The following is a 14933-nucleotide window of genomic DNA, read 5'->3' on the forward strand; positions in this document are numbered from 1 at the left end:
TTCTTGCTTCCAGTCAGATCAGAAAGGCTTTGTGGAGAGAAAATCATTCACCCACTTGGCTCCGAAGCAAATTCTGAATGAGTGGATGCACCTGTTGCATATTTATACCTTTTATGCATGGTGAGTGGCTCAGGTATACAAAAAAAAAATACAGAAAATTAATTGGCGTTTTCTCTGAAAGTCAGAGCGGATTGGGGCTCTCAAATAAACCCCTTATGTCTTCACGACATAACTCATAGTAACCAACAGAAAGGGAACTGCAAAATTAAGACATAGTATAAATAAAATTATATATATATATATATGCACATATAACAAGTGTAAGCAGTCATTTGACAGATACTTTTATGCAAAGTGTCTAACACTACACTATTACAGGGACAATCCCAGGTGGACATCCTGGGGTTAATTGCTTTGTTTAAGGTTGCTTTGTTCATTGCTCGTTTGAACCTATTATCTCAGATCTTTAACGACTATGCCCTTCTTTAACCACTACGAGATGCATTCAAGTTTACAGCATTATTTAATGTGGAAAATTGTTTCATCCACTTAATAATTTTTTACCTGAAAAAGCCATGGAGTTTCCAATTGCTAGGAACATTCGTAGTGGCAATGATGCTTTGTAGGACCTGTGGCTCCAAAGGCGATGGGCGCCGGCGGTTATTCCTAGAGCGCTTAGCATGAAACACACTCCCGCTGTAACATTAATAGAGAAAATAGAACCGAATGTTTAAAAACTAATTAGTCTGAACTACACACAGCTTCTATACTGTGTAACAGTGTGTGCACCCTTGATTTGCTCTATGAGAGGACAAAATTTCTCCCTATGTGTTGTCAGACAAGGCTGCAAGGTATGTGGGGATACCAGGCCACAGACTGTGAAGAAGGGCACATTGTTATGACTCAGCTCAATTTACAATGGAGAGCCTATTTCAACAGCAATTTTCTTTGTTCAACAGGGTGCAATATTATGCAGCACTGTAATGCCAAAAATGTACACAACAGTGGAGCACAGTTATAGATTTTGGTAGGATTTCAAATTATTCACTGGACTCGCTATTACACACACGCATGCTTACAAAACACTTTTTAGCATTGGTCTACATAACAAATTTAGCTGAGAAATTTAGCTGGCCTTGACATATTTTCACTTTTGATAAAAAATGTGACAATATTTAGCATATCTGAGAATACATAATCTGTAAGAGAAGAACACCACCACACTTATGAGATGAAATGCCTGCAACACAAGAAAGGAAACTGGGGAGTTTTGCTGAGTAAAACCAATTATTACTACACATGAGCGATAGAGGTTAAATCATAAAAGTTGTAAGTTAGTAAAAAAAAAAAATTATTAAAGAAAAAAAAATAAAAAAAAGAAGAGGAAAAAAATATTTTGAGCTAAGAAAGTTAAATGCCAGTTTGATTCATATTCATGCCATGGATGTTAAAAGACAAAACTGATATAATACAAATCAGCAGGTTTTCCTGTTTAATTTGATATATAAAATCCACTAATGACTTGAAGTAAATGTTTACTATATTTACTTTTTTGAGTCCAAATAAAATGAGGGTTATGGTGGGGACGGTTTAGGCTTATAAATATAGCCTATATTCTAAAATAATGTATGTGCATGTGTCTATCGATCTATCTAGTGCTGTATTTTAACAAAGTAATAATACTTTTGGGAGTATCTGTACTTCACTTGAGTTTTTTATATTTCAGCCATATGTCACCAAAATCACACATACAACACGTTTATTTATTAGTCTTTTAAAACTCAAAATGCTTCTGAATGAGTTTTCTATTTATATAATTTAATATAGTTCACTTAATCTATCACACAAAGAGTGATAATACATTTAATAATAATTTTATGCAAGTTCAGTAAAGCAATGTGACTTACTTTTTAGAGGTAATTGCTTGTTTTTGCTCAATTTTGCCAACTAAAATAGTTCCAAACAAAGATCACAAAGCACTGTTTTGCATCTCTGAGCAATGTACAGTGTTTAATTATTGATTGAATCAGCCTTTTGAACGAATCGGTTGATGAAAATGAACACACACACACACACACACACACAGATATATATATATATATATATATATATATATATATATATATATATATAGGCCTATATTTATTTTGCTTCATTTCTATTTTGCATTTAGGCTACTTGTACTTTTACTTTCAATGCTTAAGTATGTTTAAGTCTATTTATTTATTTCGTACTTAAGTACAATGACTTTTACTTAAGTAAAATTCTAAACGGTGACTTCAACTTCTACCAAAGTCATTTTCTGTTAAGATAGCCTATCTGTATGTCTTTCAGGTATACACCACTATGTACACAAAACACGTAGTTGCAGACAATACAACATTATCCAGTCTCGTTATACATTTATATTAGGACATAACAATAAAAACGCAGTAAAAACTAACGTCAGTTCATATAATCAGAATTAACAGTAACATAACGTTACTCACTCCATATCAGCGTTAAAGATGAGACAGATGGAAGAATCATCAGACCATAAAGAGCTCCTAGGTGCAAAAGAGACATTAATATAACGTTTCTCCATACGATTTTCACTGGAGGACTCGGGCCCGGTTTCTCCTCGTAAGCATCATCATAAACATCCTCTGTCGTCGTTTCAGCCATTTCTTTCTTGCTCGTTATTATCTCCTGTAAAGAGAACGATTCGATTATATTTTCACGACCGACGGCAAAGAAATGCCATCTGTCATTTCAGTCATCGTCATTATTATTAAAGACAAAGCCCTCATTCAATGAATACATTACATTCTGCACAAACCGGGTGTGACTTCCGACTCAATAAAGGCACGCGCTTACCTTGTTTGCGATGCAACCATAAAGAATTGTCGCAATTTGCTTGATGCTAGCAGGCAGATTCCCCCGTCGAGTGATTAATTTTTTTTGCGTGTCTAAGCCTCTGATTTCGTTTAAAATTATACAATTGGGCGAGGCTGAGAGGATGCCGTTTAGCCCTACCAGTTTCATTGGTTGCCTTATCTGATGCGTATGTTGTGGATGCCATGTAGCCTACTCTGCTGTTTGATAGCCTACACTCCGATACAGATCAGATAACATCTCTACAAAGCTGTTTTTTTTTTTTTTTTTTTTTTAAATAATGTTCTGTGTAAATTAGAAAATGCAGGTCTTTGCTATTCGAGCCCATATTTCCTGAATAAATGTTTGTTATACACGGTTTGCTTACACGTTTCAGTGTAATACTTTTTCAGCACATATAAATATATGTGTGTGTGTGTGTGTGTATGTGTTATGTATATATATATATATATATATATATATGGATGTATATGTGTGTTTGTGGTATAGTGAGTTTTATAATGCTATAAATACAAATGCAAACCTTTCAATATTTTCCAAGAATAAGGTTATTTTGTTACTATCTAGGTCTAAAATGGTAGCATTGGATTACTGGAGAACATAAGCCATCTCTCCTTATGCTACTAAAATGACATCAAATCTGTAGTTCTTCAAATAGGAATTAAGTTACTATAATTTCCCATAGACTGTATGATTCCAATTTCAAGATGTTACTTGCTGCACACATTATAGTAATTGAATTGCATTGTATTTGTACACTCGTCAAGGTTTTTGTACACTAAATGGCTCAGTGTTTTTAACACTGGTCAAGAAGCATTTACTTAATGGTTTGGCTCAGTCGGGTGCACTAACTATAAAGTTTTTGCCTAGTTCTTGTAGGTGTTTTGTTGTTGTAAGCTTGCTTCATCCAAATGATCAGCCCTTCTCAGGCACATGTAACTGTGTCATACTTGAAGCCTATGATGGTGGTTTTGTGTCCAAACTTAAACAGAAAGACCATATATGGAAATTATACTTGTGTTCATCATGTGTTTATTCTGTGGTGGATTCATATTTTCAAATGTGAACTTGTTGTTAATGCTTAAGAAAATCAGTTATATTTTCATAACCAGCTTGCTCAGAAAAAGCCAGTGTATTTATCTATACATACCAAATTTGTGAAGTTGTATCAAGGAAAACCAGACCGATTTCCTTAAAAACAAGTTCCTGAAGACCGATTCATCATTAAGCGTTCACATTTGAAAATATCTAAACTGCACCACATCTATGCAACACTGCAGAATATAGAGGGATGACGCAATAGCACCCTCTTGTGATTAAAGTAAGGGATCTGCAATAGAATCAAACAAAACATATGGGTTTTACAAATGTGTTATATGGGTTTACAAATGTGTTAAAGTAATTGAGATGCTAGTATATTGTTTAACTAAGATAAAATAGCATGTTCTTGTAAAAAGAAGAAAAAAAAAACATTTTGAATAATTTGTTTTTTTTTTTCAATTTAATTTCAGCTTAAGTAATTTTGTTGTGGTTTGTCATCTTATTAATTTCTTAACATCTATAAAATTTTTTATTTTAGTTTGTTATTTTAGCACAGCAAATTAAAACTAAAATGGAAATATGAAATGTTTCATTGTCAACTATCCAAAATAAACTAATCAAATAAACGTTACCGTTTATTTTAGTTTTTTTTTAACTGAACTAAGTATTTGACAAAAGAGAAACTGTACTGAAAATTTTCCACTGACATTTAATGGCATAAAATAAAAAGTCATTTATCAGAATGAATTCCAAAACAACTACTATCGCTCAAAACACAAGCACTAGTTCACAGTGAGGAGTGTGTGGAAACAGGTCCACAGGGACGGCCACAGTTGGTCTGAAGGCTTTCTCCAATGATCTTCCTCTCATAGTCTGAACTGCACAGGCCTTTAAAGTTTCTCATTGCCTCCCCATCAGGTTTGCATGAAATATAGACAAGCCTTCTTATGGCTGGTTGGTTCCTCAAGGCTCTGACAACTCGATAATGTAGGCCAGCCCTGGACGGATTCACAACAGCTGTCAGACCACTTTCAGAATTGAAAGTGGCCATCAGATTTGGTAGAACAACTTCCGCTTTGCCTGAGAGAAATTCACAGTTATGAACTCCATTTAGTGCTGCATTAAACTTGGCGTCCTCAACCGCCTGCTCAATGAGCTCGATGCCAATGACTCTCTCCATCTGTGGCGATAACAAAATGCCAATAGCTCCTGTACCACAGCAGACATCCAGCAGAGTGCCTCCAACACAAGCCCGATTCAACTCTGGCTATGGTCTTGTACAAATCTTCCGCCGCTCCCCGATTCACCTGGAAGAAAGAATCAGCAGAAATGCGGAACCTGAAGCCAAGCACCTCCTCAAAGATATGGGGCTGTCCGTGCAGAAGCTGATAGGGGGATTGTTCATGACTGCAACGGGTCATTGTGGTCTCCTGGAAGTACAGAGAATCTAGTTGACAAACTGCCCCTGGACCTTGTGTGAAGTACTCCACCAGAGCAGCTTTATGGACGGCTATCTCCTCAGGTGTTAGGGTTTGGGGATGGAAGTAAACTATGGCCATCGTGTGACTGGCAGAATTTGTTCTTATCGTGATTTCTCTCCAGTGACCACCATCGTGAAGTAAAATGCACGGTTTGAGCGGCGAGAGGCGTATAAAATCTTCATAGTGCCTTGCTACCATCTTGTGTTTTGAAGGCATGTTCAGGAGATGGTCACCGTGGACACAGACAATGTTGCCTGCTTTACCAGTGCCGATATAAAATCCAACAGTTTTTGGATTCCCATCAACCCCTATGTTGACAGAGAAAGTTGATTTGTTGCGGTATCCATCACTCACTGGTGAGGCTACTATGGGAAGGAGGGGAAAACGTAAGTCATTTGAAAAAGAGTGCATTGAATCCTGAGCTAGCTGCTTGGTCATCTCAAGTAAGATCTTGTGCTGCTGCTCTTGTTTCCACTGGAGCTGATCCTCATAACTCATTCTCCACAGAGGAGTCACAGTATCAGCCAGTCTCTCTTCCCAGGAGAGAGTGTGCCAGTGAGCAGGGAGTTTGGGTTTCATTTCCTTTCTTCTCTTTACAGGCTTAAAGCCAGTATTGACAGCACAACTGCTGGTTATTGAACAGCTGAAGCATGTTTTTGGTATAATGACTGCTTGTTTCAGCAGTGGCCAGGTAAAATATAAGCGCATTGTTTTATAGGCACGCTACGTTCGTTTAGTTTTTGAGGTTCACGCGCTCAAAAAACTAACACACACACAAAAAAAAAAGTTATGAAATTATCGCGTCAGTGCTCTAGAAATATTTTGCCTCACAACATACACGTTTAAACTGTCAACAGTCCGGTAAAAGAAATATTGTTCCTTGTGCCTTTTTTCCATGTGTCCACAACAACTTGACATGGCGCTCTATGACGCTACTTCCTCAACTAGCGCGCGCACTCTGCTTCAGACCGCAACAGCAAGTTTCCGGAAGTATAAAGGGTTTTTCATTTGTTTTACTGTTAATATGATCGAAAAAGTTTACATTATTATTATCATCAACGAACAGATGTAATAATAAATGTTAGAAATTATGTTGTACAAACCTTCAGGAAAACAAGACTCATCAACAAGCAGAATAAACAAAATAATCGTCATAAAAATAAATGATTGTAAATAATTGTAGCCTATTTAGTTATTTTAAATATATATTGAATAAAACCTAATGATTGTATAAAAATGTATATGGAAAGCATTCATTTCATAAGTAGATCAAACCTTATCAATCAAACACTTCTTAAATTTAGTGTGTGTGTAAACCTGTTTATGTTGTAAACATGCCTGGCAATAAAAGCTAATTCTATTCTATTCTAAAACCACCAAATAAATGAAGTAAAAACAAATTAATAAAATAATGAAAGGCCTTGCTAATTCGCAATATCTTATGTGTACTAAATAGATTTTTAAAACTTTTTTGTCTGTACTGTCCTTAATTGTGCATATATACATTTTCTAATTCCTTAAGTACCATGCACGGAGGAAAATAGTTTTCTGATTTCTTAATACTCTTACGGTTCAAATAAAATAAATAAATAATTACATTCTTATATCCTAAAGAGAATTCCACAACAATTTGTGAATTATACATCTAGAAGCCTCCCACCATAATTTATCTGTATATTGACAACGCCACAAAATATGAGGTGTGCAGTTTCCCAATGTGATGAACAAATCCAAAGCTAGAGGGACTCTGATAACTACGTTACTACAAAGTGGGCGTTTTTTTTTTTTTTTTTTTTTTGCTTGTTTTTTTTTTTACTACAAAGTGGACGTTCTATCCATTAGTGAAAACTTCTTGACGTTGTTGTAAACGTCATCAGGCTGCGTCTGGACGGTCAGGAAAGAGATCAGTCATCAGTTCCGCCGTCGCAATGGAATCAAACAAGGACGAAGCGGAGCGCTGCATCGAAATAGCGATCGCAGCGCTGCGAGAGAACGATCCCGACAAAGCCAAGCGGTTCCTCGAGAAGGCGCAGAGACTGTTTCCCACCGACAAGGCGAGATGTGCGTGTAATGTACATAAGTGTATAGCGGAGATCGTAAGAGGTCTGTTAAAAGGCCACCGGAAAACCCGAAGTCTGTAGTTAGACGGTAATAAAGGCCTTGGGATCTCGATCTTTATTATGACTGTGAAATAACAGCATTTTTACTTAACAGCATATAACTCTATTTTGTCGAACCACATAATTGGTGCTCTTGGTTATATTACTTATACTATTTGTTCATATATATGTTTTATATGTAAGTAATCTTACGTAATCAAAATTAGAATTTCCTCTTAACTATTATCATTTCTAGAAAGATCTAGTGGGTTGATGGATGTTGGTTAGATAGACGGATGGACAGACAGGCATCAGTGCTTCTTATTTATATGAAATTGTTCTTGTCTCAGCTTTACTAAAGTCTATTGCTGAGAATGGAGGACCTTCTACAAGTGAAGAAAACATTAGAGAAAATGATGGATTACGAAACCGAAGTCACAACACTGAAGATCACTCCTCTGGACAGGGTGCCACAGAATCAGCCAAGCCATACACATCAGAGCAACTGGATGCCGTCAAAAGGTCTGTTATTTGTTTCAGACTGCTTGGCTAAAAGTCTTGGACATGGTCATTTTTTTATGAGATGAACATTTGGTTTATATGTGTTCATAGTGGTTTCATTGCCTGACTGCTTTCTCTCTTTTCTACTGTGATCTGTCGTTGTCCTGATGCAGAATTAAGAGATGTAAAGACTATTATGAGATTCTTGGAGTCAGTAAAGAAGCCTCTGAGGAGGATTTGAAAAAATCTTACCGAAAGCTAGCTCTAAAGTTTCATCCAGATAAAAACCATGCACCTGGCGCCACTGAAGCATTTAAAGGTAAAATACATGACTTGAACCCGTGCATTAAGCATTTCTGCAATCAGTATGGAGAGCTTTTGCATGTGATCATCTCATTTGTTTTGTTTCCTGGTCTTCAACAGCTATAGGTAATGCTTACGCAGTTCTAAGTAACCCTGAGAAAAGAAGGCAGTATGATGTTTATGGTGAAGAAAAAGCCAATCCGACTCACAGGCACAGGACCCAACACAGGAATTTCGAGGCAGATATTTCCCCTGAGGACCTTTTCAATATGTTCTTTGGAGGTGGATTTCCTACCAGTGAGTCCTGCCGATGACCTTTTTAAATGTGAATTTAGAAACGTGTCAGTGGCTGTGTTTGAATACATTCAAAACCGTGAAATGTGTCATTGTACCGTTTTTTTTTTTTACGTTTCTAGATAATGTGCATGTGTACAGCAATGGCAGGATGAGGTTTGGTCATCAACAGCGACATGAACGACGAGAACAACAGAGAGAAGTAAGAGCCCAATCATCAAGCAAGATTATTAGGGGTTTTGTGTTGATTTTTTACTTCATCTATAGTGGGGGAAGATATGCATATAAATGTAGCATGTGCAGAATGATCATGCATCAGCTGATGTGTTAAGGGGAATAGCACAAAATGTAAACTTATACATTACTTTTCACTTTAGAATATTATAACTCCACAAATCTAAAAACATTCATATGTCCACAAGTCCCTAATTAACGATTCTACACAAGAACCTTTGATATTCAACATAATATAATGTCATAGATCACTATTTTCCAGAGACAACTAAATTAGATCAGTTGATCTCAATACTGTTTCAGCTAACTCTCATTGATATTCAGGTAAAATTACAATTAAGAAAAGCATGGTCATTTATTAAATATGTTATGCGATTGTGTAACAGGGTTTCTGCAGGTCCTAAAAAAGTCTTAAAATCACATATTCAAGGCATTAAGTGTCACTTGCACTACAAAAAACGTAAAGATACAAATTGCTAATTTCATATTTGAAGTCTTATTTTCTGATGAATTGAACAATATTAAGTGTTTAAGAGTTTGTTTAACACAAAAACACACATCTGTCAATGGGGTGAAATTCTGCGCAAAATTTTAAGCCCATTGAAAGATATTTGTTTTGTTTTAATCAAGAACTCACTTCATTTTCTCACTTCAGATCGATTTCTATTAAAACAAGACATCCACTATTACATTATTTTGCTCCTCAAGTAAATGTATCTTGATTTAAACTAGATAAAATTGTGAAGAGGAACATCATTTGTATTTGTAGTGTAGTGTAATTAGAAGGTAATTTTCATATTCTTAAGCAATTTTTTGCTCAATGAATTAATTATATTGTGAACTCCATCTTAAAAAGGTCTTGGAAAGTCTTATATTTACTTTTGTGTAACATACAGATACCCTGTGTGTCCTCTGTGGTCAAGAGAACAAATCAAATTTGTGCTTTGATATGTTAAATTGCATTATTTGAGCCAGTTGGTATGGATTTAAAAGAAGTTTTCAGGCTGATGAAATATAACTATAGTTTTTTCTATATATGTCATGGTGTGCTGTTTAATATTAATGCATGCTTTTTATCATCCAGGGTGGCCTTGCCTTGTTTGTACAGCTGATGCCAATACTCATTCTGATCATAGTCTCAGCTCTCAGCCAGATGATGGTTTCCAGTCCCCCATACAGCCTCAGCCACAGACCGTGAGACCAACATTTTAAATTATCGTGTGGACTTCATATAGTATTAAAATACACTATTATTTAACCACGGCATGTGTTTGATAGTCATATGAAGCATGTTCTCTATCCCATTGTGCATTTTGAGTTAACTGTCACACTAAGTATTGTTTGTTTTCATATTCTTAAACCTCAGTCTCACAGAAAAATGTTCTGAAAGCAAAAATAGGTTTATCTTGTTAAAGCATGATGCCTGTCACTCACTCAAGTGATGAATATCTGTCTCTGACGTTATCGAACACTGCACCTGCTTTAGATCCATGGGCCACACAATCAGGCGACACACTCCCACTCTGAAGGTGCCTTACTATGTAGGCGACCACTTCTCAGAAGAATACACGGGGATGAATCTTAAGAATGTTGAACAAAGCGTGGAGGAGGACTATATTTCAAACCTAAGAAACAATTGCTGGAAGGAGAAGCAACAGAGTACGTGACGTATATTAAAGCTGCTTAATAATGCATGTTTATAGATGATGTATAAAGCAGTGTTTCACAGTGCCTGTCCACATAATGCAAGTGTAATTTAGCATCTAAATCTGTGCTCTTGTTTGCAGAGGAAGGCTTGTTGTATCGGGCACGTTACTTTGGAGACACCGACTTATACCAAAGGGCACAGAAGATGGCAACACCCAGCTGCTCGAAACTTTCAGATATACAGGTTCTGATACACGGCCATTGAGTAGCAGAATGTGAGTTTGCTTTCCTGTTCTGAATTTGAATTGTTTGTCTGGTGGATTATTTAGTGTTTATCTGCGGACATTCATTGACTGTGTTTCATGATTTTGTTCGGTTTCAGGTGGTGTCCTGTTCAGACGTCATTTGAAGATGATAATATACAGAAATGTTCTGTTCTCTTTGCTAAAATAGGACATTGCATTGCACCAGTTCAGGAGAAACAAAGATAGCCCATCCTGGTGCCACATGGGTTCCCTCTCATCTCTCCTTCAAAATCTTAGGAAAATCACAACTCACGGAAGATCTTACCATCTGCGAAATGGTTTTATATATGGATTTAAATATGTTATAAATTAAAAAGCATTGGATGATTTACTGGTAGAGAGAAAAGTACACAGCTATTAAATGGTAATCAATGCTGCTAGCGTACTGCTTTTCTTTTTTTATTTAGACCCTTTCTTCTCAAAGCATTTTTCAATACCCATATTTGGGTTTTCTGAGCCAATTCTGAAATTTCTAGTAGTGTTTGATCTGACCACAGGAAGTCAAATGATTACACCGGTGTCATTTTAGCATTCAGTGAATTGTTCACTGTTGTTTTGCCTGTTAGATTTTTAAAAAGAATGTTTAAGATTTATGCAGATGGAAAATTAATATTTGTATTTATTAAATGGTATCATACTATTTTCTTCCATTTTAATTTATTTTTAGAACCTTAGAAGCATTAATTTTAACAGTGTTTTGCAAAGTGTAGATGGAGGGTTCTAAAGCATAATCAAGTGCCTTGCCAGATCCAGTCTTACTGTATACTGTAAGTCTCTGTATAATGTAATGTAGGAAGGAAAAACATCAATGCTTGACATTTGTGCTTAGAACAATTGGCCACTAAAATGTTCTTGGAAATTTTTTTCTTCTTCCATATTTTATGTTCTTTCATTTGAGTACAACATTTTATGATTTTTATGTGTGTGTATGTCATGTAACATAGTTACCAAAAAAGAAAGAAATAAGAATAAATGTTCTTTTTAACAAATAGTTGAAACATAATTATGCCTAATTTCACATTCTGAGGAGATGTTAAGCTTTTTACAACAAGCTTTTTCTGATTTATGAGGTAAGCACAATGAGATTTAAATACATATTCAGCCAATGTTTCTTTTAGTTTGCCCTTAAAGGCTGTCTTGAAATGGGAAAATTAAACGACTTTGAAAATTAAAAACGAAGAAAAAGAAGTATTTAGGGTCAAGTCTGTTTGGACATAAATGTCCATACATTTTTTTTTATTATTATTTTTTTTTAGTTATTGAAAGAAGCCTCTGCATTTATTTGATTAAAAACAATAAAATTGCTGAAAGCTGAAATCTCAGCAACCATTACTCCATTTTTCAGTGTCACGTGATCATTTGGAGAATATTCTAATAAGCTAATTTAGTGTTACCGAAAAAGTAAGAATTTATTTAACAAATAATAATTTAATAATATATATATATATATATATATATATATATATATATATATATATATACACGTACACGCACATATATAAACGTTTGAAAGGTAGTATAGATTGGTATTTTCAGTAAACAGTGGGTGTTGTAGTTGCACACCAGGGGGCAGTCATGAGCTTCGCTCAGAAATCGAAATGAAGGCTATTATCTTATCAACCCGTGTTCTTTGGACTTCACATTGGAATAACAATGCATAAACATACAAAACAAAAATGCACATTAATATTAAGAATGTTGTTGCCAACCTTCGTAATATGATGATCAACTCTTCCATTTCATCCCACATTCATAAAGCCTATTCCACATCTGAATATTAGGCCTATGTATGGCAAACAACACAGGCATGTATCTGTTCCCTAATGCTTCAGAAAGCTTTACCTATATATAACTGTCCTTTCAATCCTCATGAAATCCAGGAAGACTAAAGGACACTGCAAGTGTTTTGACTGATGCAGGTGGGCTCAGTGTTGATGGTCAGTTTCATGAAATCATGGACTGGGCTGATTTAATGGGCAGCACAGAGAGGGGAGGAGCACCAGAACAGTCCCTGGACTGATTTGAGTAGTCAGTAACCATAGAAACACCATGCTTTTAGGAAAGAGGACAGACTCCTGTTTTGTCTGTGGTCACTGCCGTTTAAAGTCTTTAAACCATTATTATCTCCAGAACTATGAACTAATTGCGACTGTAAATGGCATGACATTATCATATGACTACAAAATACTGGAGGTTTTTTTTTTTTTTAAATGATAGAGAAATGTGTTTGATTGTTACTATCAAGAACATAACCCAGTATAGATGCGCACTGCATCTAAATAATGTCTCTCTTTGTGTCTTCATCCCAAACGCTGTTCCATTTAAGATTTGATTTATTGCAGGGGAGGATGAAAAGGATCCCAGTTCCCAGAGGGCCAGGAGAAACTCTGATGTTGTTGGATAATTCTTGCTGAGATGTGGTGTTCTTTCATGCAGATCCAATACGCAGCACAGCAAGTTTAGGTGTAAAGTTACAGTTAAGGGTAACATAGAGATCCGAGCCACTTATCTATTGGACCATGAGGATGTCGCTTTCCTTAAGTGACATCATTGCACAGATGAGTAATTTATTAAAATGTCATGCCATTTACAATTTGGCCCCCTTTTGGGGGAACCTAACCCTAAAACAATTCTAAAATCCTACTGTCAGCAAAACTGCAAAGATCATGTATGCCACTATATAGACGGAGGGAGGCAATATTAGGCTAAGGCATTGTTTAACACCTTCAGCAAAGATTAATTGAGCCACTTTAAAGATTATGCTGTGTGGTCAAGAGAAAGAGAACGCAGATGCTGACATTTCGAGTGCAGATTTATACTGGTGAGGAAGCGATGAAAAATGACACCTTGCAATGTGGAATTGAGGATTAAATAAAAAACAAACAAACTCTAACTTAAAAAACAAACTCTAATCCAGAGAAAATAGATTATTAGATATTATTGTTACATAGCTTTTTTAAATACTCGATTCTGATTGGTCAGTAGTTGCATCCTGTGATTATTACCTAATATCCACTGTCATCCATGGCAATAGTGTATCAGTCTTCTCATTTTTGCAGCTGAAACTGTTGCTTCTGTCATACCTCAGAGTACTTCTACTTCTGTATTAATGTCACTGCAAAGTTCCCTTATAATCAACAAAACTGTCTACACTGCACCATGAATATTTTATTAACATCCTGTCCACTCTTTGTTATAATGAGAGGATTCCCAAGCGAGCAGAATTTAGCACTTTTTAGCAATGAGGGATTCTGATTGGCCATTGCATTCAAGAAAACAGATATGTCTGTGTTCTTCTTAACCTCAAACACAAAAACATACTAGATTGTTGTTTGAGGCACCCTTGAAGAATTAGACCTGTGTTGGGTGTCTGTACGTCATGTTCTGACCAGGATTTCAAAATTGCCTCAAATGTCCGGGTTTCGGCTTTGTATTCCTATTGTTTTCATACTTGCTGAAGGTAATGACTGAAAAGTAGTCGACCAATAGCCTGCAGGCTTTGTAATCGACCAATCTTGATGTGTAAGAAAGTGAGATCTACAGAGAACAATGAATGCAATGCACATACGTGTATGTATATTATAGTAGGGCAAGAGAGAGGGTATATATAGAACAAAGCCAAAACTCTCACATTTTTGGCAATTTTGAAATCCTTTATGGACGTATGGTCACTTTCATTTTTTACCTTTTTTACCAAAATCATTCTGTGATAGTACACTGACTTCTAAAAAGGTGAATGGACTCTTTTTAGGTCCCACAAAAAACTGGCTCTAAAACCGCAAAAAATACACAACAGCTGCTTTGAATCTGTACTAGGCTACGTGTCTGTTTATTTATTTGATGAGCAGACATTATAGTGTACAGTCTGATATGATCAATGTGATATGGCAGATTTCCTATAACCATGTTAGAATATATATATGTCATGTGTCCAGTTACCTCTGAAAAAAATTGCAACCTTGAATCAGCAAAGCCAAAATTGAGACCAAAGGTAAAATAACATATCAGTATCACTAAAATCACTAAAGGGAAACATAGAAGAGTGTGACTTGCTGTGCAAGGTAATGAAATCTGGGACTTTTCAGAGTCTCGTTGCAGATGAAAGAGTGAAATGAAGCAGGGTAAGTGTAGGATTTGCCTTCACTGCAGCATAT

General features: G+C 35.9%; 2 protein-coding genes and 1 pseudogene across 2 annotated transcripts; 1 reads left to right on the plus strand and 2 right to left on the minus strand.

The window, feature by feature from the left end:
- Nucleotides 1-564: 564 nt before the first annotated feature.
- LOC113074870 (acyl-CoA desaturase-like) lies at nucleotides 565-3083 on the minus strand (the record flags this gene model as incomplete). Its single annotated transcript, XM_026247595.1, has 3 exons — nucleotides 2857-3083; nucleotides 2490-2688; nucleotides 565-696 (listed from the first exon to the last, which is right to left on the minus strand). Coding segments are annotated over exons 1-3 (499 nt in total), but the record flags the coding sequence as incomplete, so codon positions are not given.
- A 1600-nt stretch (nucleotides 3084-4683) lies between these two features.
- LOC113074868 (tRNA (uracil(54)-C(5))-methyltransferase homolog-B-like) lies at nucleotides 4684-6313 on the minus strand (annotated as a pseudogene).
- A 954-nt stretch (nucleotides 6314-7267) lies between these two features.
- LOC113074869 (dnaJ homolog subfamily B member 12-like) lies at nucleotides 7268-12035 on the plus strand. The gene is made up of 9 exons (XM_026247594.1): nucleotides 7268-7457; nucleotides 7846-8017; nucleotides 8170-8315; nucleotides 8420-8596; nucleotides 8716-8795; nucleotides 9912-10021; nucleotides 10314-10486; nucleotides 10615-10749; nucleotides 10857-12035. The coding sequence occupies exons 1-8, from the start codon at nucleotides 7325-7327 to the stop codon at nucleotides 10737-10739; spliced, it is 1116 nt and encodes a 371-aa protein (XP_026103379.1). The 5' UTR covers nucleotides 7268-7324; the 3' UTR covers nucleotides 10740-10749; nucleotides 10857-12035.
- The last annotated feature ends 2898 nt before the right edge of the window (nucleotides 12036-14933 follow it).

This window comes from Carassius auratus, unplaced genomic scaffold (assembly GCF_003368295.1).
Source record: "Carassius auratus strain Wakin unplaced genomic scaffold, ASM336829v1 scaf_tig00015544, whole genome shotgun sequence".
In the NCBI taxonomy this organism is placed as follows: Eukaryota; Metazoa; Chordata; class Actinopteri; order Cypriniformes; family Cyprinidae; genus Carassius; species Carassius auratus.

What these genes read in the sequence shown, in the direction of transcription:
- LOC113074869 (XM_026247594.1), top strand. Translation starts at nt 7,325, where the DNA reads ATGGAATCAAACAAGGACGAAGCGGAGCGCTGCATCGAAATAGCGATC. An exon ending in CAACTGGATGCCGTCAAAAG is followed by an intron (nt 8,018 to 8,169) that starts GTCTGTTATTTG and finishes GTCCTGATGCAG; the next exon opens with AATTAAGAGATGTAAAGACT. An exon ending in TGGAGGTGGATTTCCTACCA is followed by an intron (nt 8,597 to 8,715) that starts GTGAGTCCTGCC and finishes TTACGTTTCTAG; the next exon opens with ATAATGTGCATGTGTACAGC.